The sequence below is a fragment of the Gadus morhua genome, unplaced genomic scaffold, assembly GCF_902167405.1.
Source record: "Gadus morhua unplaced genomic scaffold, gadMor3.0, whole genome shotgun sequence".
Taxonomy (NCBI): Eukaryota; Metazoa; Chordata; class Actinopteri; order Gadiformes; family Gadidae; genus Gadus; species Gadus morhua.
This window is the reverse complement of record NW_021964023.1, coordinates 24,368-46,565: the sequence shown is the minus strand read 5'-3', so window position 1 is coordinate 46,565 and position 22,198 is coordinate 24,368. Positions and strand designations below refer to the sequence as shown.

The 22,198-nt window shown below is 51.0% G+C and overlaps 1 protein-coding gene and 1 long non-coding RNA gene across 2 annotated transcripts; both read right to left on the bottom strand.

Annotated features, from left to right (window-relative positions):
* Positions 1 to 603: 603 nt before the first annotated feature.
* LOC115538896 (uncharacterized) lies at positions 604 to 3,247 on the bottom strand. The gene is made up of 2 exons (XR_003975610.1): positions 3,158 to 3,247; positions 604 to 1,132 (listed from the first exon to the last, which is right to left on the bottom strand). It is a non-coding gene; the product is annotated as an uncharacterized LOC115538896 (long non-coding RNA).
* A 1,044-nt stretch (positions 3,248 to 4,291) lies between these two features.
* On the bottom strand, positions 4,292 to 21,200 carry LOC115538895 (plakophilin-3-like). Its single transcript, XM_030350121.1, is given in 12 exon segments — positions 4,292 to 4,519; positions 5,135 to 5,288; positions 6,360 to 6,542; positions 8,187 to 8,354; positions 8,842 to 8,959; positions 9,663 to 9,837; positions 10,117 to 10,302; positions 10,305 to 10,320; positions 10,411 to 10,534; positions 10,868 to 11,613; positions 14,180 to 14,268; positions 20,749 to 21,200. Coding segments are annotated over 12 exon segments (2,379 nt in total). The 5' UTR covers positions 20,969 to 21,200; the 3' UTR covers positions 4,292 to 4,319.
* Positions 21,201 to 22,198: the final 998 nt, after the last annotated feature.

The following is a 22,198-nucleotide window of genomic DNA, read 5'->3' as shown; positions in this document are numbered from 1 at the left end:
ACTGAACAGTTACACTGAACTGTTACGGTGAGCTGTTACGTGTTGGATCAGTGCAGTACTGTACCGTTTCATTTCCCCAGTGGTACTGTATCATGTTGGTTAAAGTTCCCCATAAATTATGTAATTACTGCCTTCCCACGTGTTCGATAACAGTGTAAACTATTCACAACAATGAATGTAAAACATTATGCAAAGAAACACGACACGACACGACAGTATGAATTGGATTGGGTTATTTTCCTTACACACAAAAAATGTTTGTGTATGTATGAATGTATGCATCTTTCTATATATAAAGATATCTATATCTATATAACTACACAAACTATAGAACATTAATGACAATCAATCATCCCCAAGGTTATTGCTTTTAATGTCACACATTCGGGAAACATGTACATCTCTACCAGCGTTAGCTTGTTTGAATAGAAAAAATATACCAACAGCAGAGATAAAGCCAATTTATAATTATTACAAAACCATTGCATCAATAAAGCGATCAGTTCATCAAACCACAGGGACAGCCGTGGCCGGTTATGTGACTGTGTGCCTGTTGACGTCCAGAAGATATCTCACCCTCGCTGGGTCAGTGATGTTATTATGATCTATTGATCTCCTGCTCCTCCCCCTCTATTTATGCATAGATCAGGTAGTACCTCAATGTAAGGGAACACACATTTGAAGCCTAAAAAGATTCCTCTTTTGCAAAGGTAAGCCATGAATTATGAACTATTTGTATGTTGTTAACATGTCAATCAAATTACACAGGAAAATAAACAGAAATCAGACATTTGGTCATATTTAACATCTATGTAAGCAAATACAAAAAAAAGTGAATGTCAACTTTGTTAAGTGCCTTTTGGGGTTTGAGTGAAAGGAGAGAAATATCCACTGTTAATCACTATCAGATTATCACACAGCTGTCACTCAGCTCTTGAATTGCGTCAGCGTGTTTTGCCTTCTTCCACCGGGGTCGTATGCATCGTCAGCTCAAAGTCTGCCGTGTGCTGAACATCACGTCATCGTTCTGGGGTGTTCTGCTTCTCGGTGGTCCAGCCCAGGCTCAGTGGGGGGCTTACGGCCAGCTCTTTCACACGCTGCCTTCTGTGAAGTCTCTTCTGGTAAATCCTTTCTGAAACCGTTAACGAGACAAAGGGGTTTAGTGGAAGTGAGGTAAACACTCCAAAAAGTACAACTGACAAACTAAAAGTAAAGTATGTGATGAATAACATTAAATTGTGTATTTTTTGTTTGCTGGTAGTAGGTTATGTTTCTGTATTAAAATACAGAAGCATTACTGCATGAGAAACAAGTTCAAACTGAGCGGGACCCCTTCTGGTGACATGGTGTGAGCTTCGGGAGGCTAAACTTGGACTCTTCCCACACAACAAACAGAACGCTGCTGTTTGCTCTGCCTGCGGGGGGGGGGGGGGGCTGGAGCCCCTGCTCTACGGTAAGGGAACACAAGAAGGAGCCAGATGCTTTATGGGAAGAGAACACCATTCACCCCCGCTGACAGGGAGCCGTCAGAATGCCAGAGGCTCTTTGTGACATTCCCCACATTTCACCGGTCAGACCCAGAGTCAGTGTTCTGGAGGACACACAACCCACTGAGCCAAACCCTGAGCCACAGAAGACTAGCGCTGTCCTGAGATGTGGGGTTACTTGGAAACAGGCCAGAAAGGAGCAGCCTACTGAAATTGGACCAATCAGAGCAGCGGACACAAGATAAACAAGTTCAACAAGGACGGACAGCTGATAGCACCAATTAGAGCTGAGATTAAAAAGTTGCTCTTCATCAACGATGTGAATAACAGCTCATGTTGAACAACAAGTGCAGTATTCGGATCCACTGAAGACCGCCGATATCGTCTACCAGAACACGCTGCTTTTGTCTTCCACGGGCCGTGCCGACCTGCTGGTCTGTGAAGTGGAGCCAGCCGCCTCTCACACCATGTTTCAGAGGCTGGCATGACAGTCTCTTTGGGCTCAGTGTTCTCTGCTGCACGCTCCGCTGGCTGCGGCACAGCTGGCCTTTTATTCTGCACTCATTGACACGACATGTTTTGTAGATTAAGAAACACCCCCCATATTAAACGATTATCATTCCATACAATGTTTTAAGGGGCTGGGGTCAATGCAGGGGTCCTTAAACCACATCAAGTCTGGTGAATGAGCCTCACAGCTGGACAGAAGGACAGCATGGGCGAGGTGACCGTCGTAACAGAGATAACATGAGCGGGAATTTCCTCATGACTCATCAATCACTGAACACACAGCGGGGGGGCAGGAGAGGCTGGGGTCGACTGAGAGAACCTGAACCTGTTGGGAAGGACCGTAATACAGGTACCAGCACAGGACAACATTCAGTAGGAATATCAGTACTTCTTTCTAAACCCAGAACGTGAAAGAGCCATGGAGCGACTCTGAGAGCCCCTACGCTGGAGGGAGGAGGCCGGAGACAAAGGGAAAACAGATGAGGTCAACGGAGCAAAGGAAAAAAAGCTTGATCAGGACAGAGTGGAAATAGAAAAAACATCTGGTGAGGTTCTGAGAACGAAACATAACAACACGGTCAGCCAGGGTCTACCTCCACACCAGTTTCATCACATCCTCTCCCTACAGGAAGTGACGGATCACTTCCCCAGCGATGGTCGTTGGGTTGAGTAGCCTAAGGGCGCGGACGTACGTCTGATGACTAATGGGAAAACCCACTGGGTGCTTTTATTAAGAATTCCACTTTTCATTATGTGGCGTTGCATTGTGTGGAGTTGCATGTGGCTCAGAAGGGAAGAACGGTTAGGCTGGTAACTGGAAGGTTGCTCCTCCTAGCTGAGTGCCGGGGTGTCCCTGAGCAAGAAACCTCACCTAACTGCTTGATGAGCTGGCTGTTGCCCTGCGTGCTTGACACCACCTTCGGTGGGTGAATGAATGGGTGAATATTAGGCAATATTGTAACGCGTTTTGAGTGGCCACTGGTTTGAAAGGCGCTGTAGAAATGCAGTCCATTTACCGTTTGCGTACCATTCCATGTTTTTTAATGTCTTCATCAGCGTAGTTATTCTAACGCTCCATCTTTAGATACCTCAGCAACAGGAACCAAACTCAAACAGCAAACCAGAGTGCGTTGGGTGAGCAGCGCACGGTCCTGACTCACCAGCTTGTAATCTTTGTGAAGCTTGTTGTACTGGAACATGTTCAGCAGAACCGTCGACGCCGCCTTGGCCGCCTTCAGTCCACCGTGCTGAGGACAGAACCAACACACTCAGCTGCCTTGGCCCTATATAATTCAATACTGAAGCCAGGGGCAATGCAGTATGATCCTCCTGTATACCTGGTTGTTTACTATTTCAGCGAGCCTCAGAGTCTGACTCATTACCTGCTATGGCTGCTAGAGCCACAGAGTAGGAGTGGGTTACCATGCCAGTGACGTAGCTGATTGTTGAAATCCAACATGGCGGCGCCCAGTAACATAAACAACACTTTCACCGTACAAATTAATCCCTTTTTAGCAAGTTCAGCCATTTGTAATTATTGTAGGCCTACCAATGAGAAGGCAGACAATACATCTGTTATATCAACTAAACTTCAAGTTTCAGTTCAGTTCATCTTTAAGAATGCGACTATACACGCTTTTTTGCTCCCAAATGAACATTCCAACTCGTTATCATATTAAACATATCCCAGATCCATTTACACCGGAATTGTCCTTTAACTACCCCAAAATGACAGGCGGGCAAAAAACCACACAAACTGTCTCAAACCAGTACCGAGTGGGCCTGGTGGTCTCTCAACACGGAAATCCAGAAAATGGTGAAGAATTGTGCTTCATTAATATAAATGAAAATAAACACTAAAACAACTACCCTAGTGGTGATATCACAGACACGACAGGAACACACGACTTTGGGTGTAGACTAGCGTGAGTGGTGTGAAGACACGCGTTTCTCGGTTTGTATTCTTGTCAACTGTGCTTGTCTTGGTTGTTCAGGGAGGTTGTATCGCATTACCTAATGACTTCATCAGCTCGTTGCATAATGGGTCCGCTGCAGTCCAGGTGTCTCCTACCTGTTAATTAGCTCGTTACCTAGCGACCATGGGTCCCCTATGGTCTCCTACCTGTTAATTAGCTCGTTACCTAGCAACCATGGGTCCCCTACGGTCTCCTACCTGTTAATTAGCTCGTTACCTAGCGACCATGGGTCCCCTACGGTCTCCTACCTGTTAATTAGCTCGTTACCTAGCGGCCATGGGTCCCCTAGAGTCTCCTACCTGTTAAATAGCTTGTTACCTAGCGACCGCAGGTCCCCTACGGTCTCCTACCTGTTGTCATGCGAGGTCTTGATGGCCAGCAGTTTGGGGATGCCGTCGAAGAAGGTGAGGTCGCGGGCGGCCAGCGAGCTGCCGGTCACCAGCTGGTTGAGCGCGCCACAGAGGTTCACCACCACCTCGCTGCCGGGGTCCTTCTGGTGGCCGTCGGCCGGCAGCTTGGCCACCAGAACGTTCACCGAGCTCTTGGCTGGGGGGGGACAACGGTTAGATCGTTAGGACCTGAGAAGGACATGGCCTATATGTCGGGTCAGAGGGTGAGGGAGGCAGACCCTAGTGGAGGTTGGTATTTTTTAACATTTACATTTACATTCAGAGCGTTTAGCAGATGCTTTTATCCAGAGCGACTTCCAATAAGTACATTTGTCAGAAGAAAGTGAAACAGGAATATATCTCTGTCGGTACAGTAAGGATGTTCATAGACTAGCACTAGCAATCACTAGGTTAACCCATTCCCTGTATACAACAGAGATAGCTAGGAGGAGATGCTACACAATGCTAAGTACTATTTTTAAGTGCAAGGAGGTACAACATACACTAAGTGCGTTAGAGGGTTTTGGGGGGGGGGGTATGCACAGTCCAGGTGAACTCTGAACAACTGAGTCTTGAGTCTTTTGCTGAAGCTGCTGCGTGATAACTAAAGAAAGAGGGGCTGGAGTGAGATCTTTAGAATGACGAAGTCCTGCTGGTAGAGATGATTGTTTTCTCAGATATATTTAATGCATGTTGTCATGCTGGCTCCAAGGGAGCCAGCATGACTCCCTCGGCGGGTTCTCGCGCGGGGGGGGGGGGGGGGGGTCCTCACCCATGTGGCTCTTGTCGCGGGCGTGGCGGGCCAGGTTGCGGAGCAGGCCGGTCAGCGGCCTCATCTCCTCCTCGCTGCGTGTGTCCAGCAGCTCCAGCAGCAGCGGCAGCATGCGCTCCTGCTCCAGGATGACGTAGCTCAGCACGCCGGGCCACTGCACGGGGAAGAGGGGGGGGGGGGGGGGGGGGGGGGGGGGGGGGAGAGTTAAGGGTGAGTGTGAGGTAGGTTGAGGTAGAGTAGGGTGGGAGGGCGGGGGTGAGGGTGGGCGTGGGGTTAAGGGTTGGGTGGGGGTAAGGGTGAGGGTGAGGTAGGGTGAGGTGGGGAGGGCGGAGGTGGGAGAGGTGGTGCAGGGATGGAGCGAGGGGGGGATGTGAGGACAAGGGTGGGGTGATGTAGGGTGAGAGTGTGAGGTGGTGTAGGGATGGGGAGGGTGTGAGGTGAGGACGGGGGAGAGAGGGAGGGGGGTTAAGTCGCGGCGGTGTGTGGATTGCGCTGACCTCAGTCAGCGTGGAGGCGACAGAATGTTGGGCTGCGCACCGTGAATAAATACCATGAGGAGGATATGACCACAACGGGGATAGGTCGTGTGACCACACCGGTGAGAGGTCGTGTGACCATATCGGGGAGAGGTCGTGTGACCACACCGGGGAGAGGTCATGTGACTCAACCCAGTCTCACGGAAATATGTGACACTGTCACGTCCGGTCATTTAATCTATTCCTTTGTGATCTGGGACATGTAATTTATATTTTTTCGTGCCAAAAGCACAAATTTCAAACTCAATCGAAAACGAAGAGATGAAGCAGCTGCCAAAAGAGCAGCGCACCTGCATTAAATATGTCCGTGAATTGTCACAATTTCTCAGAATCAAAGGTGAAAGTAGAAACAGGTGGCCAAAAGTCATAAGCACAAAGAAATTTGTGCTTTTGGCATGAAAAATTGAAATGACGTGTCCCAAATCACGACGAAATAGATTAAATTACGTGACAGTGTCACGTTTTTCCGTGAGACTGGGTTGTGTGACCACACCGGGGAGAGGTCATGTGACCACACCGGGGAGAGGTCATGTGACCACACCCCCCCCCCACCCTACTCTACCTCCCCCCCACCCTACTCTACCTCCCCCCCACCCTACTCTACCTCCCCCCCACCCAACTCTAGCTCCCCCTCCCCCCCAGGCCGCGGCCTGCGGCCTGGGTCCAGGCGTCGGTCTCTGGGTCCTCACCCGGGACTCTCCGACGGTGATGTTCTGCAGAGCGCCCAGCGCCGCCTCGCGGGTCACAGAGCTGCAGGTGTTGTTCTGCAGCACGCCCTTGTACAGCGCCACCACCTGGGGGTGCCACAGCCACTCGGCCCCCCGCGGCTTCCCCGACACCTCGGAGAACATGGAGGCCATCTCGGGGTCCAGCTGCGGGCCGGGGACGAGAGGAGAAGGGAAGAGAGAGAAGAAGAACGTCTGGGTCAGAGGAGCCCAGATTGTCACATGAGGTCCCACGCTGGATTGCGTACTTTCTCCTTTTCGCAATGAGTCTGTTTCCTGTGCGGTGCTGCACCCTGCTCCTATGAACCGATGACGTGGTCGCTACCTCATCATCCTCCATCAGATCTGTGTGCGCCGGTTGCCATGGTGATGCATGACGTCCAACCACTCAAACCCGATTGCTTTGCTCTGACTTTGCACGAGAAGGGTGTTAACTCTTCTCGTGCAAAGACCCGAGTGTTAACTCGCCATGAGGGACCTTTAACCACGAGTGAAAGAAACAAACTCTCCCGGCCGTCCCGCCGTAAAGCCTGCGCACATATGCCCCAGCGGGGTATTGGCTTCTCTCCGTGTGAGCGAGCAGAAAGCTGATCCTGTTTCATACTCCGTGTGTAAGACGACCCCCCTGTGGAGCCAGCGTTTGGGTTTCTTCTCTGTGCTCAGCCTCCAGGACTCCTTGTGAGACTCTCACTGGAGCGTCTCACTAGGAGGATGCTAACAGGTTCATGCTAAGATGTAAAGAGTGTTCAGGTTTACACACCACATAGCAGCTAACCAAAGAACTACGATAAATGTATGTTTTCAATCAACGACTTCTCTCACTCAACGGCTTCTCTCACTATATTGGGACGCAAATATCTTTTTCCTACTTTCATCCTTGCTTGTGATTTATAACTCAATCCATTTTCCTTTAGTGTATTCCTTGTGGCACCAAAGTGTATTATTATGTTTATTATGATATGAAGTTACTACTTAGAACCATTTTCACAAAGATGTCATTGTAAAACAAACACAGGTTGGCTCTAAACCCTGATTATGGGTCCACTAGTTCAGGGACCAGAGCACAGGTCCTTAACTCCTCCTCACTAGTTCAGCCTGCTAGCGGTGCCCGTGTGCCTAGAGAAGACGGGAAGCCGTCCAGAGGGACCCTGAGGTCATCCTATGAGGCTGCCTCTGAAAACCATCTATGAGACCAGCAGGACACGCCCAGCGCTTGTCCTCAGAGCGTTTTTGCTTTTTTGGCCACTTTTTGGTCACTTCCAGTTGAAAATCTCTAAACTGTTTAGAAAAGCACAGCCGCCATCACCGTTGTCTTTGTCACCGTTTTCAGCCAATCGCAGATCATATTCAACTGTCAACGCAACATTTAACTTCGGAAAAGAGTCGGTTGTTACACATAAACAATGGCAAGTTGTCATAGAGACTGTAAACAAAGCACAGGGATGCAGCTGACTTGTTTTTCACCGCCCAAGCACTTCATCCAAGTGCCTCCCAGCACCAAACCCTTCCCAGTGCCTCCCAACACCGTGCCAGCGCAGATCTGCCAGGAAAACCCCCTCTGTAGACACAGGTCCTTAAGAGTGAACAATCATGCCCAGCACTCAAAACTTGCTTGTTAACCCTAGCTGGCCAACTAGCTCTCTAGCCCTAGCTAGCTAACCGCCTCCCACCATCACCCTCTGGTCCTTTAACGTGGACCTCAGCTGGACTCCACAATAGGGTCCATCAGTATAATCACCCCACTGGGGGCTACAGTAGTGACATCAAGAGGTCCCTCCCCCCGCTCCCCACCTCCTTGAGCTTCTTGCTCTGCAGGGGGAAGCAGCCGATGGCCTGGCTGCCCTTGGCGGCGGCGTTGGCGCGTGACGGTCCCTCCAGGCGCTGGCGGGTGGCGTGGGGCAGCTCGGCGTACAGCTGGTAGGACAGGTTCCTCAGGATGCACATCGTGTTCTCCACCCCCTGCGGGGAACCGGGGGATGAAGGGAGGGGAGGGGTCAATATACTGTGCATGGCCTACCCTAGTGTTAAGAAGTAAATACTCTCAACCCCCCCCACCGCCCACTGTCTAACCCACCACCACTACTATCTAACCCCTACGGCCCACTCTCTACGGCCCACTATCTAACCCCCCACCGCCCACTGTCTAACCCCCCACCACCCGCTCTCTAACAACCCACCCCCCACCCTCCATATGTCATCTCCTGTATCTCAACTCAAGCCTGTGTCTCCAATGTTCCTGAAGGTTTAGTGTGGGGGGGCGGAGCTCCATGGCTTACTGCCGCGGGATCTCCCTGGTGGAGGAGGGGGAGCCAAGGCTAGGCCGGGGCCACGGTGGTAGGGGGGCTGAGGGCCGGTACCTTAAGGCTGGGGCCCTTGGGGAGGAGGGGAGCTGAGAGGGGGTACCTTAAGGCCGCGCCCCGGTGGTGGAGGGGAGCTGAGGTGTTACCTTGTCGTTGGCGTTGTCCTCCTGCAGGGCGTTCTTGACGTAGGCCACCAGGGAGTCCACCAGCCCCCGCATCTCCCTCATCTTCTGCCTCGTCCTCTCATTCACAGAGCTCAGGTTTCTAAACAACGGGACACGAACACATGATGTCAGCCGTGGATCACAGCCCGTGTTTGGGTCTCTGAGTCTGACGTAATGCAGGGCTGGGGAAAAGATCATTTGTCTTGTGCTTTGGTGAGTGTTTAACAACAGACAGGGTGTTTTCATGCATCGGTCATTCAACAAAGTTGAACCAAATAAACTGTTTATTTCAGCGATTCAAACACACTCGCGATTATACTCCTTGACTCCTTGGTGGAAGCTCTAAGCCCCCGGAAAGTCCTAAACAAACAGCAACACCACCTATAATCTGATAGCGTAGCAGCAACACCACCTATCATCTGATAGTGAAGCAGCAGCACCACCTATAATCTGATAGTGAAGCAGCAACACCACCTATAATCTGTCAGTGAGGCGTGGAGCAGCCTCACTGTAGTAGCTCCACTGTCTCAGCTCTGATCATCGGACCTCCCCCAGCAGAGCTACATGGATGGACCTTCACCCCTCTAACATCATCAATCCCAGCTGCCCCGATTGTATGGAATCAATGACACTACACTGTGCTATACTATACTGTACAATACTAATCCTTTACTTCACTAAACGATACTATGCTGTGCTATGCTCTACTCTACTCCTCTGGAGCGGAGCCGGGTGGCTCCAGGGGTACCGGTGGTCCTCCCTCCCTCCCCCAGGACAGACGTTCGACCTGTACAGACGGGTACCTGAGGCAGCCGGTGGCGTTGTAGAAGACGTCCTCCTCCGAGGGGCTGAGCAGGATGGCGCCGGCGTCCTGCGCGCAGCACAGCGGCACCAGCACGCGCTCCGTCAGCTCCGGCAGCGCCTCGCGGGACAGCTTCTCCTTCAGGTTCTCCTTGGAGGACAGGTTCCACAGGATGCCTGGAGGCACGGGGGGGCCGTCAGAGAAGAGGCGCTCCAGAGACCAGGAGCTCCATGGGGCGGGGGGGGGGGGGGGAATGGAGCACCCTGAAGCAGCGCTGGGATTCATTAAGTCTGTCTGTTGACTCAGCAGAGCCTCTTAGAACAAGCGTTCCAGGGAAGATTTATACTTTATTGTGTCCCCCTCGTCCCCCTGATCCCTCCCCTAACCCCCCATCCACATCCCGTCTCCCATCTCCCCCGCCCCCCCCCCGTCCTGGTGAGGTCACCGCTCCTCACCCGTGACGTTCTTCCGCAGCTCCTCGTCGGGCTCCCTCAGGGCGTGCACCAGCTTAGCCACGCCCCCCGCCGCGATCAGCGCCGCCTTGTTGTCGGCGTTCTCGTAGATGAGGTTGCGGGCGGCGCCCGACGCAAAGCGCTGCACCTCCTGGTTCTCACTGGAGAACAGATGGACCAGAGCCGGGATCCGCTCAGAGTCCGCACCTGGACAGGTGAGGGGGGGGGGGGTGAGTGAGATCTCTTGAAAGCGTCTGCTAATCTGAAGTGTAGATGTAGCATTGACTCTGGGCTCACCTGGTTCTTGGCCTCGTTGCTATGGTAACACTGGTGCTGGATGTAGGCGGCCCCCTGCACCTGGATGGCCGGGTCGCTCTCCAGGAGATAGCGGACGGCCGTGGGGACGTTCAGACTCTGCATTCTGCTCACACACACACCCACACACACACCCACACACACCCACACACACCCCCACACACACCACACACACACACACACACACACACACACACACACACACCACACACACAACACACACACACACCACACACACACACACACAAGGGCCCACACACCACACACACACAAATACAAACACGCACACACGTATACACACACACACGCAGGGACACAAACACACAGGTTAGCTCAAGTTGTACCATCAATTATTCGTGTGGTTCGTAACGACCCCAGCTTTGTGTTTCAGGACGTTAGCAAGGGTCGTAGCTCACGGCTAAAGGGTGCGTGTCCTCACCCTCCCAGCTTGTCCACGCTGTGGTTGGAGGCGCGGTCCAGCAGGTCCACGCCCCGCCCCACGCTCCGCACGCTGTGCAACGAGGCGGCCCGGTACAGGGGCTCCTGGTATCCCCCCCCGGCCCCCGCCCCATACTGCTGCTGCTGCTGGGCCCCCCAGCGGCCCCCGGACACGGTGCCCGTCCCGGGCCGGCTTCCCGTCCCGGGCCGGCTGCCCGTCCCGGCCCAGCCCTCTGGGACCCAGCATTTAGCGGGGTGACTCTGGGTCTGCTGCTGCTGGTGGTGGTGCTGGGTCTGCTGGTGGTGACTCTGGGTCTGCTGCTGCTGCTGGCGGTTGGTGATGCGGCTGATGGTGCGGTGGGAGGGGCCCTTGTAGGTCTGCTGGAAGGCCAGCTCGTCCTGCCAGCTGGCCCCGCCCCCCGCCCGGGCCAGGGTCCCACTGAGGCTGCGCCGCATCCCGCCCCCCCAGCCGTCTTGTGCCTGGTGGGGGGCGCCGCTTGGGAGCTGGCCCACCACCACCTGGATGTCCTCCATGTCCTCCTGGCACAGGGACTTGGAGCGGCGGTTGCGGGGCCACGGGGCCCCCCCGATGGTGTAACCCGCCTCGACCCCCCCGGTGAGGCAGCCCCCCTGGGCCCCCCCGGTCCTGAGGGTGGAGCTGCCCTGGCTGATCCTGAAGCGGCCGTGGTCCGTCTCCACGGCCGAGCGGGAGGAGAAGCAGGCCGAGGGGAGGGGGGCGGTGGCCACCTGGGAGGGGGGCGGGGGGAGACGGGTCAGAACAGACGAGGTCCTCCTCCAGAGACGCGGCCATGGACCCAGGGTCCCAGAGGGGAACCCTGGGAACGACCAGGAGTTTAAAGCTGGTTTAAAAGGTATGAACTGCACGATCAGGATGAGAGGAAAACATGGATGAACTCCGCCCTAATCCACCCTTTAGTTGAAAAGAGAACCTTCTTAAACCTCTGAACTGTATTAGCTGTAACTTCATATTATGTGATGTTGAATTCAATAATTCACTACAGTAATGACGACCACCACAGACCATGGTCAGATTTTCCCCAGTGTTTCCTGCCCAGTTACCTTCCTATTGTTACAAACGATATAGACCTTTGAATTTGACCAACCGGATGGCAAATAAGAAGCGACTGAGCTCTTAAACAGATGTTGGTCAAACAAACAGGTAAACTGAGTAATAGCTGTTTTAAGGTACAATCACAAGATATAAATAAAAAATACTTCACAAAATAATGTCAGTACTACCTACCAGTGATGCAGGATGTACCAGAATCAAATCAAACTGTCCAGTGTTTGAATTGGATCTGATTGTACATCAAATTGCTTCAGTATCAAATCTGTAGACATTAGTCACCTAAAGAAATGCCTAACATGGCTCTGTTGGTCGGCATTATCCACTATCTCAAGCTGGAGATGATGAGGCGTGTCCGGCCCCTGGCCCCCACTCCGAGGGCCCGCCGTCACCGACTAAACTGAGCCGTCTAGGGCCCTTGTGAAATTCTGCAGGGATGTGTGGGGCTGGACACCAACGGGCCAGCAGCCATCTGCTCAGAGCTCAGGGCTCAGAGAGGACGGGTGAGAGGGCCCCTGTTCCTCTACTATGAGGAGGCTGTTCCTCTACTCTGAGGAGGCTGTTCCTCTACTATGAGGAGGCTGTTCCTCTACTATGAGGAGGCTGTTCCTCTACTATGAGGAGGCTGTTCCTCTACTATGAGGAGGCTGTTCCTCTACTCTGAGGAGGCTGTTCCTCTACTATGAGGAGGCTGTTCCTCTACTCTGATGAGGCTGTTCCTCTACTCTGATGAGGCTGATCCTCTACTCTGAGGAGGCTGTTCCTCTACTATGAGGAGGCTGTTCCTCTACTCTGATGAGGCTGTTCCTCTACTCTGATGAGGCTGATCCTCTACTCTGATGAGGCTGTTCCTCTACTATGAGGAGGCTGTTCCTCTACTCTGATGAGGCTGTTCCTCTACTCTGATGAGGCTGATCCTCTACTCTGATGAGGCTGTTCCTCTACTCTGATGAGGCTGTTCCTCTACTATGAGGAGGCTGTTCCTCTACTCTGATGAGGCTGTTCCTCTACTCTGATGAGGCTGTTCCTCTTCTCTGATGGAGCTAGCACCACACATCTCAAATCAAACATCCCACACAACACATCCCAGCCCAGCGAATGGTAGCCGGTAGTTTCCTGGCTTAAAGGCGCGGTCGCAGGGTCCCAAAACAATAGTCCTTTGAAACACAGAGAAGGAAGCCTTTCATCAGCCTCCACCATCGCTGGGCTCCACACCTCCTCAGCTGGACGTGTGTGGCCCCCGATGGCCCCCCAGAGACCACATAGACACTGCTCCTCACTGCCTCTTAAAGGAATGTCATGCTCGCTTGGATAATGCAGGAGCCCGTAAAAGAGAAAGGAATCTAGTCTGCACTCGAGTTGAAGATATGAAGAGACAGTGAGACAGATATAAAATAGCAAATGCTAGCCTGTGAGGGAGTGTTGAAAAAAGGAGTGAGCAAAGGAGTGATCCGTCTGTCACACTCACAGAGTGGGGAGAACAGGGTGTGTGTCCATGAGCTAAGACTGGAGTACAAACACAGTTCTCTGCACCATAAAGAGTCAATAAACAGACATTCTTTGAATATTCGTCCCCACTTGTTGGCAACGATACAAAGTGAAAATCCAGAAAAATATTGTTATGCAACACATGCTGTTTGAGTTACAGCATCAAAGTGTGTTTGATGGATGAATGGTTCATTAGACTGAGAGATGGATGGAGGGACACAGCTGGATTAGAGAGTCTCTGGGTGTGTGATAGCGGGTGGTAGTACCAGGGTTAGATGGTCTCTGGGTGCATGAGAGTGGGCGCTAGTGGGTTAGAGAGTGGGCGGTGGGGGGTTAGACAGTGGGCTACGGGGGTTAGAGAGCGGTGGGTTAGACAGTGGGCGGTGGGGGGTTAGAGTGTGGGGGTTAGACAGTGGGCGGTGGGGGGTTAGAGGGTGGTGGGTTAGACAGTGGGCGGTGGGGGTTAGAGAGTGGTGGGTTAGACAGTGGGCGGTGGGGGGTTAGAGGGTGGTGGGTTAGACAGTGGGCGGTGGGGGGTTAGAGTGTGGTGGGTTAGACAGTGGGCGGTGGGGGGTTAGAGAGTGGTGGGTTAGACAGTGGGCGGTGGGGGGTTAGAGGGTGGTGGGTTAGACAGTGGGCGGTGGGGGGTTAGAGGGTGGTGGGTTAGACAGTGGGCGGTGGGGGGTTAGAGTGGGGGGTTGGAGAGTTGGAGGTGGGGGGTTAGACAGTGAGACTCACCGAGAGCACGCGGCTGGGCGTGAGCGTCAGGGAGCGCGAGCTGAAGCCATGGTTGGCAGTGTAGCACCTCACGGGCGGCGGGCAGAAATCTGTACCAGAGGAGGAAAGAGGAGAGGAGAGAGGAGAGGAGGAGAGGAGAGGAGGAGAGGAGACCGAGGAGAGGAGGAGAGAGGAGTGGAGGGAGGAGAGGAGGGAGGGAGGAGAGAGGAGAGAGGAGAGAGGAGAGGAGAGGAGAGGACGAGAGGAGAGAGGAGAGGAGAGAGGAGAGGAGAAGGTCAGAACCGTGTGGTGAGAGCGGAACCAGCGGGCATGATCCACATGGTCAACCCACTGGTTGACACGTTGTCAACAACTCAATGTTTTCAACATTTGCGACTCGGCCTGCGATGCTTCCTGACTGCCACAGCTCAGGATCCGGGCCCACCCGCTATCAGACTATAGTCCTTCTCAAAAATACTTACTTATAACATTTTATGGATGGACATTCTTCAAGTCTGAGTGACTTGAAGAATGTCACTTACATTTGTACAGTGTTCACTGTACACTGTACAGTTTGAATTTCTACAAACAGACAGCACAACCGACAGGATTATGATCAAGGAATCAGGTACAGTAAAAAGTACTGTATGAGGTACAGTAAGGAGGTACAGTAATAAGGTACAGTTGTGGTGCGAGGACGAAGACAAATAGCTGAGTTTTTGCCACTTCCTCATAATCATCAACATCATGGTGCTTCCGTTAATTGTTGAAGGCCGGACCCCCTGTCATAGGGTCCCGGGCTGGAGATGAATCCGGCTGGAGATGAATCCGGCTGGCTGGGCTCCAGGAACACGAGCAGGAACACTGGGTGAAAGGGGCCCGGCTATCAGTATAATGGAGCAGAGACGTTGAGAGAGGGAAGAAAGACTGAGTGTGTGTGTGTGTGTGTGTGTGTGTGTGTGTGTGTGTGTGTGTGTGTGTGTGTGTGTGTGTGTGTGTGTGTGTGTGTGTGTGTGTGTGTGTGTGTGTGTGTGTGTACATTGTCCTGTAGTGCAGTAGAGGTCAAGAGTGAGGCAGGGAAAAGGGAGGGAGGGATAGGGGAGGAAGGGTGGAGGAGGAGAGGAGAGGGGAGGGGGAGAGGGGAGGGGGGGTTGCATGCCTGAGCTCTGACACTCTGCAGAACAACCAGCAGGTCACGGGGATCAAGGAGGGTCCGGTTGAACACACACACACACACACGCACACGCACACGCACACGCACACGCACACACATCACACACACACACACACACACACACACAAAACCACACACGCACACTCGCACGTATACATGCATTTACGCATACACACATACAAAGACACTTCTAATAGATAACACATACTTTAAACGGACTGACAGTGTGTGAACCAGGGTGAGTTGAGCGCTGGAGTCAATGTTGTGAAACCTGATGCATGAGAAAGAGCAGATACCAGAAGTCTAGAGCACCTCGTCCCTGATCGGTCAATCTAAGATCTGCCTCTATCTGGACATTAACCTAGACTTTGTTGCGAACAGTTTATCACTGTGGAGAGGGTCCGGGGTGGGCGTGTCGCTGTAACAGGGTGGGTGGGTGCAGGGAGGGGGGGTCGCCTTCCAGGAATACACGTCTGCACACAGGACATGTCTTATTATTCTAGATTTCGCCTGAAAACCGCTGAAAGACAACACGGCTTATCTCCAATGCAGCCCCATTGCAGCCAGATGTCTGCTCCCACTGGATTTAGAGTGTACTTTATCCTACACACCCACCTCATAATTCAACCTCTCTCTCTCTCTCTCTCTCTCTCTCTCTCTCTCTCTCTCTCTCTCTCTCTCTCTCTCTCTCTCCCACCCTCACACACATTCTTTCTTTTGCACTAGCAGAATTACCACACATTGCTTCTTCATCCACAGAGCACAGTTCTACGTTAACTGGCTGAAACTGGCTTGTGGCACATAGTGCAATCTCATGCTTGTTCAAATTAAATTAAATAACATTTTAACTAGGGACAGGTTAATTATCCTCGTAGCGTTCACTGCTTGACCTGATCCGGCTCCGGACAGGCTAGGGGCTCTGAGTTGAGTCCAGCTCTTAATTAAAGGCGAGAGTTCTGCCGCTACTGTAGTGTGTAACGGAGAGAACAACTCAATGAAGCTAACTGATAAGACTAGAGTCCATTGATTCTCCCTGTGTCCACAAAGAGATGAAAACAGAACCACAGTGAATCCCTTCTTTGTCCTACTGGGTTTCTCTCTCACCGTCCGTCCGTATCCTCTGAACAAGCCGTGTTTGTACGTTTAAATGGTATGGAACTGTTTATCTCAAGGGAGGAACCAATAACAGCCACACCCTATGCACTAAACCAAAGCCAGCCAAACCCTGGTATTCTGAAAATGAAGCGTTAGAAGAATCTCAATGGTTTTAATTAAATCCAATCCACTTTTATGACTATAATTAAGCACTCTGAGTCTGCTGATGTCTCTGGTGTCTCCTCATATCTCCCCTCACAGTAATCACCCTGCTGGCCTCTGGTTGGGTTGAGCCTCTGGCCTCCATCGCCCTGAGCCATCGTGTGGACTCAAACAGCCCCTAACCACTCCCTGGCTCTCATCTTCCATCTCCACAAACTCTGGATTCCTCCAGAACTCGCTGCTGCGCTCCACCACACTCTGGAGGTCTCAGAACCCGTCCCAGTTAGAGATCCTGGTCTCCCTCTCCTGAACCCCAAGATCAGGTTTTACCCCTTCACCAGAACACCTCCTCTAGGTCACCCCCTGTCGGCATGGCAACTCCATATCAACACCGTACCTTGGACCAGATGCCCCCTGCTGTGGTCCCCCATAGTCCTCTTCTTCCCGTACAAGCGTTGCATGGTAGGACCTCGCCTCACTGCTAGAAGAAGCCCTTAGAGACTAAGAGATCAATTGTTCTTCTTGTCTGCTCCTCCTCTGATACCACTGCTTAAATATGCGGTTCACATGACAGAGATGGATCCTGCTATCACGACCCAGTGCTGAGGAGGCCTGGAGCTCGGAGAACTTGTCAGAGGGGATCAATAGGCCATTCAAGGGATAGAACACACCGGAAGGACCGATGTTGTTAATCTGCTGTGCTCTGCCAAATGTCACCAACCGATAATATCAACTGATGTTTTACTGCTACTGCTACGAGTGACTCCCTGTTGTGACGAGATAAAAAATATGTTTGGGTAAAACATAGAAAGAGGTCTTACAGTCAGAGCCCTGGGACTTAAATCAATAGGAAAAGTTAATATTGATGCTGGCATCTACTGGGTCCACATTTTACAGCCCTATTCCAGATAGTTTTGTCTCCATGTGATTTTTAGAAGGCTGTTCCTGAGCCTGCAGAGACTGATGTTAATTAGTTGGCTTTAAATTATACTGCACAATATTTAAATATTATCGTTCACATAGCCAGAAAGGAGCATGTGTAATAGTTGGAATTATTTTGTGTGGGTATTTCTAATATAGTTGATTAGAAAATCACACGGAAGACGTTTGAAGTTTACATTGCGGTTGAACAAAATCCGGACAAAAAAGTAAAAAGGTTCTGGTGTTTGGGAGTACCGGGTACCAGTCTGCGGTTTCCAACTGACCTCAGAGACCTGTTTGTATGTAGAAAGCCTTGCTCAAGAGAATCAGGCACTCAGGACCGTCCAAAATAGACGACAGACACTCTGATAATCTGCTGTTTGTCGTAATTGAAAAGGAATTCGCCGCATGGTATCAAAGATTAGCAGCAATGAGCTTCAATGTCTGAGGAGTAAGGAGCAGGCAGGTTTCATTTAGCAATACAGCGCCTTTTAGACATAAATCATTTCAATCTTTGCACTTATTACGCAAGGTTCCCCCAATGATGAGAACACCCAGAGCAGTTGTTAAAAAAAACAGTTAAACAATAAAAGTTACAACTACAGTGGGAAGCTCTGTTGTGGTCTTTAAACGAGGACAGGGTTGGCACTATGAGAAAGACTTTGGTCTCAGACCCAAAGTCAACCGTCAACAAGCGTTTACTGCTGGACATTTTCCCTGCTGCCCCTCTGTGCTGGGAAGGTCTGGCCCCGCCCACAGCGACCTGAAAAGGATTGCTACGGTAACCCTCCTGGTTGCTAGGCAAACTGTTTCATCATGGGGGCCCCCACCGGCGGCAGGCTGCTTGATGAAGGGCCTGGTCCACCGCTGTAGCTTTGCATTCCTTAAACCCAGCATCATTGTGATTGGTTGAAAGGCGGTTCTGGTTTTCTTGTTTTCCATTTGCCTTTTAGAATCTCTCGTTCATTTGCATCGCAGCAGGGAGAGAGTAGTAGCACGGTACCTTCTCCACCGCCGCGGCTAATCCCTTCCTGATGCTAACGTGTAAACTCAGCCACGTTAGCATCAGCCAACGGTTTGATGGACTGTCCAACATACCAACCACATTGATACCACACTATGAAGCCTTTAATCCTATTTTCTAATATCGAAATCCTCCGTCGTCCAAAACAACACATCAGAAACCAATCCAGATGAGTGGGTTCCTTAACTTCCAACCGTGATCACATCGTCCTAATCCCTCTTGAGTCGTCCCTATCCCACAAGCGGCTTCATTAGTGGGAGCAGCAGCCAGACATCGTTGTCATCAAGGGGTGGAAGCATGGTAGCAAGACCAACATCTAAACGAAGGAGAGCAGCTCAGCGTGCGGAACAAACCCTCTCCGTCCCTGCCAAGGACAGCTACACACGGGGTCATCCAACTCAGGAGGATGCAAGCCAGGGGAAATGTGATGAACAAACTGTGGATTGGAACGCGGCCAAAACAACCGCCTCCGAGGCCAACATGTGGCCCGCGGGCTGTGGCCCCGGAGCGGTTGGCCGCTGTCTCATGAGTTTAGACCGTCTGGAGGAGGAAGATGGAGCGGACATCTTCAGCCACGGTTCTAGCTAGGTGTTGGAGTTTGGAGGGTGAAGCTCCTCTCGCTGGGTGTTGGTGTTTGGGGGGTGAAGCTCCTCTGGAGCCAAACAGTGTGTGAGATGAAGCCCCTCTCACTGAGAAGGCGGGAGACGGGCAGAATTAAAAAAACTAAATAACAGACTTATGTCCACTCTGACTGGGGGGAGGGGGGCAGAGAGGGGGGCACTGTGTGATGCGGTAGCGTAGCTCAGCTGGCTAGAAGGTGTGAATGGTGTGAATTTTGAGTGGAAGGGGATTATGTTAAGTGGGAGGGGTTTATGTTGAGTGGGAGGGGTTTATGTTGAGTGGGAGGGGTTTATATTGAGTGGGAGGGGTTTATGTTGAGTGGGAGGGGTTTTGGGACTGTCAATAGCAAGAAGAGAGAAATACGGCTTGTCAGCATGTTTTTAGGATGAATATATCAGTGAAGGTGAGATAGGGGTACGGTGATTTTTTGATAACATGAAGTCACCATCGATCAGCATTGACTACAGATCAATGTAGTCAGTGTCATTTTGAGTTACGAGCTATTTGAAATGTTACACATTGTAACTTTAATCTTCAACTCAACAAGTATAACTGATTATGACAGATATTATCAAATGTTTATGCACTGGGTAGACAGTCTCGGTAAACAGAGGTAGGACATATAATCAGGAACTAATGGCTTGAGATCCTTTGTAAACAGGGACACTGGGAACTACACCAGAGTGGGCGTCATAACTTCCCCTCACAGCTTCCTGTCTGCTGCACTGGTCGTCCAGAACCTCAACAACATCTCTCCATCTTACTCTGTGGTCTTAGTTCTTAAACCCAGTCCAGATAATGACCAATCGACGTGTCTTCCTTCTCTTTGTTAAGATGGGATGATCTGGTTGGAGGTTTGGTGAAACACTAATGAATAAATAGTAGGACGGCTACTGTTGGTTTGGCCTTGTGGTGTGGCGTGGTACTTCTCAGCGTTGGGGTCTTCTGAACATTAAATGTTCCTCACCACGGACTTTTACCAATACTGGCAGGGAATAATTCTGCCATGCAAGACAACTACACCAAAAACAGCCTTGAGTACAATAGCTGCTGTTGAAATTCCCTGACCCTTCAAAAATGACTAATCTCCAATTAATGTCGATGACCTCCAGCAAAACCGAAGTTCAGACGAAGAATCCAAAAGATTAGGAAGAATACAGCATCAGGAAACTCTCACTTTGGAGTCTTCTCAACAATAAACCGTTATGTTGTTTTTAAGTCGTCCATCAGGCTTTATGGTAGCAGAACTATTGAGGAATGTGCTTGGAGCTGAGTTACTGTATCTCAGTCTGTGTGGGCGTGATTCGATTTGTAATTGTTTATGTGTAAAATAATCTATAAATGCAGAGTTGATCTGTGAAAGTGAACTGGAATCTGCAATGGGTTTAGAATCCGTGTTTTGTTTTATGTTTAATAGGATTTTAATGTATCATACCTCCATCGGTCAATGTGTAGACACAACTGTTATCCTTATGAATGAACCGCTGCAGAGTCGAGTATGCCTAGTACTGCTCCAAAAGCCATATCTCCCTAAAAACATCATAATTATATCAGAAAACTTATCGCTGTTTGAGAAGTTGAACCTCTCCTCACCTGTTGAGCCGTTCAGTCGAGGGATGGACGAGCACTTTTTCTCAGCCAGTCGCATGCGGACCTGCTCCTGCACCCTGCGGGCCCGGGTCCCCGCGGCGTCCCCCCCGTACGGCCCGTCGGAGATCTGCATGTCGGACGGGACGCCGTAGGACGTGCGGGACGAGTTGGGTTGCAAGGCGGACAGGAAGCAGCCGTCCGCCGCCCGCATAGCGACGCTCATCTTGGAGAGGCAAGTTTAAAGTTAGAGAAGACGAACACCTCGAAGTCTGGCTGGAACTCCGAATCCCGATGAAGATTAACGCGTTCAGAGCAGAAACATCCAGAAGAACAACAACAACAAAACAAGCGTCGACTGTTCGCCTTGGAGGAGGAAGAGTGATCAAAACGTTCTGAGCTCCCCCACCGCGTCTCTGAGGCTGTGCGCCGTTAGATCAGCAGGACTGAGGACGAGACCGAGACCGGACCTTTAGACGCTCCGAGGAGGGGGGGGGGGGGGGCAGGAGGCGGGTCTTCCGACGCTCAGCCATTCACCTGTTTCTCGCAGGACGATATCAGTCAGAGATCAAGATCGTCCAGGAATAGTTCTGCTGACTGAATGATAATGACGTAATTTGGGTTGATTCTGACTGAGTGTACATTACATCTTGTGGGCTGGGTTCCTGTCTTTACGCACAGCGCGCGTGATAGGGACAGGGACGTGACAGACAGATACACCCCGGGTCGAGTGACAGTTGACGGACAGATACACCCCGGGTTACTGTCAGCTGTCCGTCAACAGATATGTCAGCGCGAAGGGTGCGGTTAGTGGGCCATATATTTAATATTCATTAATGGAATCCCCATATATGTAGGCTAGCCTACTTGATAGAGTTCCTATCTCTGTTCATTGATGTTCTTACAGAAGGCTGTTTGTAAAACCAGTACATCATAAGTAATTTAATACTGGAGGACTAAATACTAGACCTGACGTCGATTAATCCCTTATCGTATATCTATTTATGTATATTTATCTTTCCGATTGGACGAAATGTTGTCTTTACATTTATAATTGATATTGCTATGAGTTTTCCTATTCCACCGCAGCCACCTATTCGCTTTGTTGAAGCTGCTTTTAGGTTAGGAGGCTAAAGGCCGATCTAGTTCATGTGTTCACCTATCAATCCACACCTTTATCACCTATACGCAATCTAAATCAGAAGTAACTAATCTAATCACAATCTATTGTAGAATTTTGGTGCTTGTTGTCTTTCTGTGTTCAATACTTAGTGCGGGGACAGGCCAGTGCCTCTCCAACTGACAAGAGGTGTTTTTTCCAACCATCCTTAATTTGCTATGTCCCAACAGGACGAACCAACCTGGCCGTCTGGGACATAGCCAGGACCATTTACCTTATCGTGGGAGACACTGCATCTGTTATTTTGTTATTCACGCTTTCTTCTCTATAATACTC